Source organism: Conger conger, chromosome 1 (genome assembly GCF_963514075.1).
Source record: "Conger conger chromosome 1, fConCon1.1, whole genome shotgun sequence".
Lineage (NCBI taxonomy): Eukaryota > Metazoa > Chordata > Actinopteri > Anguilliformes > Congridae > Conger > Conger conger.
Window position 1 is genome coordinate 94,127,398 of NC_083760.1, and position 2,500 is coordinate 94,129,897.

The 2,500-nt window shown below is 53.6% G+C and overlaps 1 protein-coding gene across 1 annotated transcript in view; it reads right to left on the reverse strand.

Moving 5' to 3' along the window:
• Nucleotides 1-2,500, reverse strand: part of LOC133132752 (histone deacetylase 1-like) — a 15,160-nt gene that overhangs the window by 10,464 nt on the left and 2,196 nt on the right. The window contains exon 2 of the mRNA XM_061248443.1: nucleotides 87-199. Within this exon, the coding sequence (XP_061104427.1) occupies nucleotides 87-199 (113 nt within the window). The remainder of the gene's footprint in view (nucleotides 1-86; nucleotides 200-2,500) is intronic.

The following is a 2,500-nucleotide window of genomic DNA, read 5'->3' on the forward strand; positions in this document are numbered from 1 at the left end:
CGGGAACGTGCGGAGCGGGAACGTGCGGAGCGGGAACGTGCGGAGCGGTAACGTGCGGAGCGGGAACGTGCGGAGCGGTAACGTACGTAGATCTCCATCTTGCGGTAGAGGCCGTAGTTGAGCAGGAGGTTGTGGGTCATCCGGATCCGGTGCGGCTTCATGGGGTGGCCTTGTCCGTAATAGTAGTTCCCAACGTCGCCTGGGAAACAGAGAGAGACGGCGGGAGGGGGCGATGACACAGTGCTGACCATCCATCATCCTAACTCACTTATCCGGGAACAGGGTCGCAGGGGGCCGGAGCCTATCCCAGCAGACATTGGGGTGAAAGGCAGGAATACACCCTGGACAGGTCGCCAGTCCATCGCAGGGCACACACACCATTCACTCACACACTCATACCTATGGGCAATTTAGACTCTCCAGTCAGCCTGACCTGCATGTCTTTGGACTGTGGGAGGAAACCGGAGTACCCGGAGGAAACCCACGCAGACACGGGGAGAACGTGCAAACTCCACACAGAGAGGCCCCGGCCGACGGGGATTCGAACCCAGGACCTCCTTGCTGTGAGGCGGCAGTGCTACTGCACCATCCGTGCCACTCAACAACAGTCGATATGCAAATAACATGCATGCCCACTCCCCTACACTAAAGAGCAACCATAGAAATTATATAACTTATGAATACAGGAAATGCCACCACCCAAGAGCTGGGAATGAAGTACAGCTGCTGGTACGCTGCAAAAAAGCATCATCATCGCCCTCAAATCCAAATCCAAATCCGGCCCTGCTTTTCATTTCTCCCAGGTAATAAGCTGAACAATTAGTGCTACCGATTGGCCAGACGGTCTCCGCCCCGGACTCCCAGGTAAAGGGAGGGTGAACACACCTGACTCCCAGGTAAAGGGAGGGTGGACACACCTGACTCCCAGGTAAAGGGAGGGTGGACACACCTGACTCCCAGGTAAAGGGAGGGTGGACACACCTGACTCCCAGGTAAAGGGAGGGTGGACACACCTGACTCCCAGGTAAAGGGAGGGTGGACACACCTGACTCCCAGGTAAAGGGAGGGTGGACACCCCTGACTCCCAGGTAAAGGGAGGGTGGGACACACCTGACTCCCAGGTAAAGGGAGGGCGGAGAACCAGCATTTCTCAGACCTCAAGGACCATGATCTGATGAGCCCTGTCTTAAAGTGCATTAGCACAGAGGAGCATTCCTGTGCTAGCAGGAGCCCCTGCTCCACCCTACGCAGAGCCGCACAGTCACCCGGCTCATTCCAATCCCCCGTTCTATCCTCATCTCCGCAGACCTCTCCTGACCCGAAGATCCATCCGGCAGAGGACGCTCCGAACCCCTTAAATTCTCCCAGAAAGCGTGAGGAGCCAGGAGGCCCCCCCGAAGGATTCTGGAGCAACAAAACATGAGTGCATGCTCCACGACCTGCGGACCCACCTGTCCGTACCGGCCACCACCACAGGAGGGTCCCCACATTTTTTGTGTAGCGAGCCAGGTGGGGGGAAAAAAAAGGAGCCGGCTAAGGGAGGTTATGACGAAGAAACAAATCGCTCAGATGGGATCATTTTCTACTGAATTCATTAGCAAACCTTAAATATGGGTCTAAAATGAGCCACTAGCCAGGCTAGTGGAGGTCTCTAATCAGCCATTCAAGGCAACTCTTTGGCAACTCTGTGTGTCTAACTGATGCCGCTTCAAACTGACACTTGACAGAGCATTACATTACATTAATGGCATTTGGCAGACGCTCTTATCCAGAGCAACATATAATTGATTAGACTAAGCAGGAGACAATCCTCCCCCGGAGCAATGCAGGGTTAATGGGAAAATGGGCTTTTTGAGTGAAAATACAGGTACGGCTAGACCGCGACTTCATATCGACTGCCAAAACTAGCAGCTGGAGAAGCTGGCCCCTCGGTGGGCACAGGGCCCGCAGGCCTGTAGGGGGACCGTGGAGTCAGCCGGGCGGGACGGTCGGAAGCCTCACAACTTTCCCCAATTTACGGCAGTGAACGTGGCGTAATTCTGTCCGCTCAGTGCCGACACTGCCGATGTTCTTGCACCGCTGGTGCAATTAAAGGCCAGTTTATAGTCCACTGACAGAGCCTCGCTGCAAAAGACAATGTGCAACGGATGTCTCCGGCGGCAGAGATATTTTCTTTATACCAGGCGTGCGAGCTGGTTTTTTTTGTTCCAACCAGTTACCTTAATTTATTTTTCCGACAGCTCTAGAAATGATGTTGGTTTACTCCTGCCCTTGAGCACAGTAAAATATTTAGTGTGACACTTGCAGTCCGCAGCCAGTGCATATACAAATGTCTGATCAAGACATTATTCAGCTAATCCAATAATTAAGAGCAGAGGTCGGCGCAAAATCCTGAAGCGCATCGGCCGTTGCTGGTTTATCGCTTTGTTTTGTTGCTCCTGGTTTATACTCTGGGCGGCAGGAGTGCGTTTCTCTGTTTTTCCTCAGGACAACGACGACA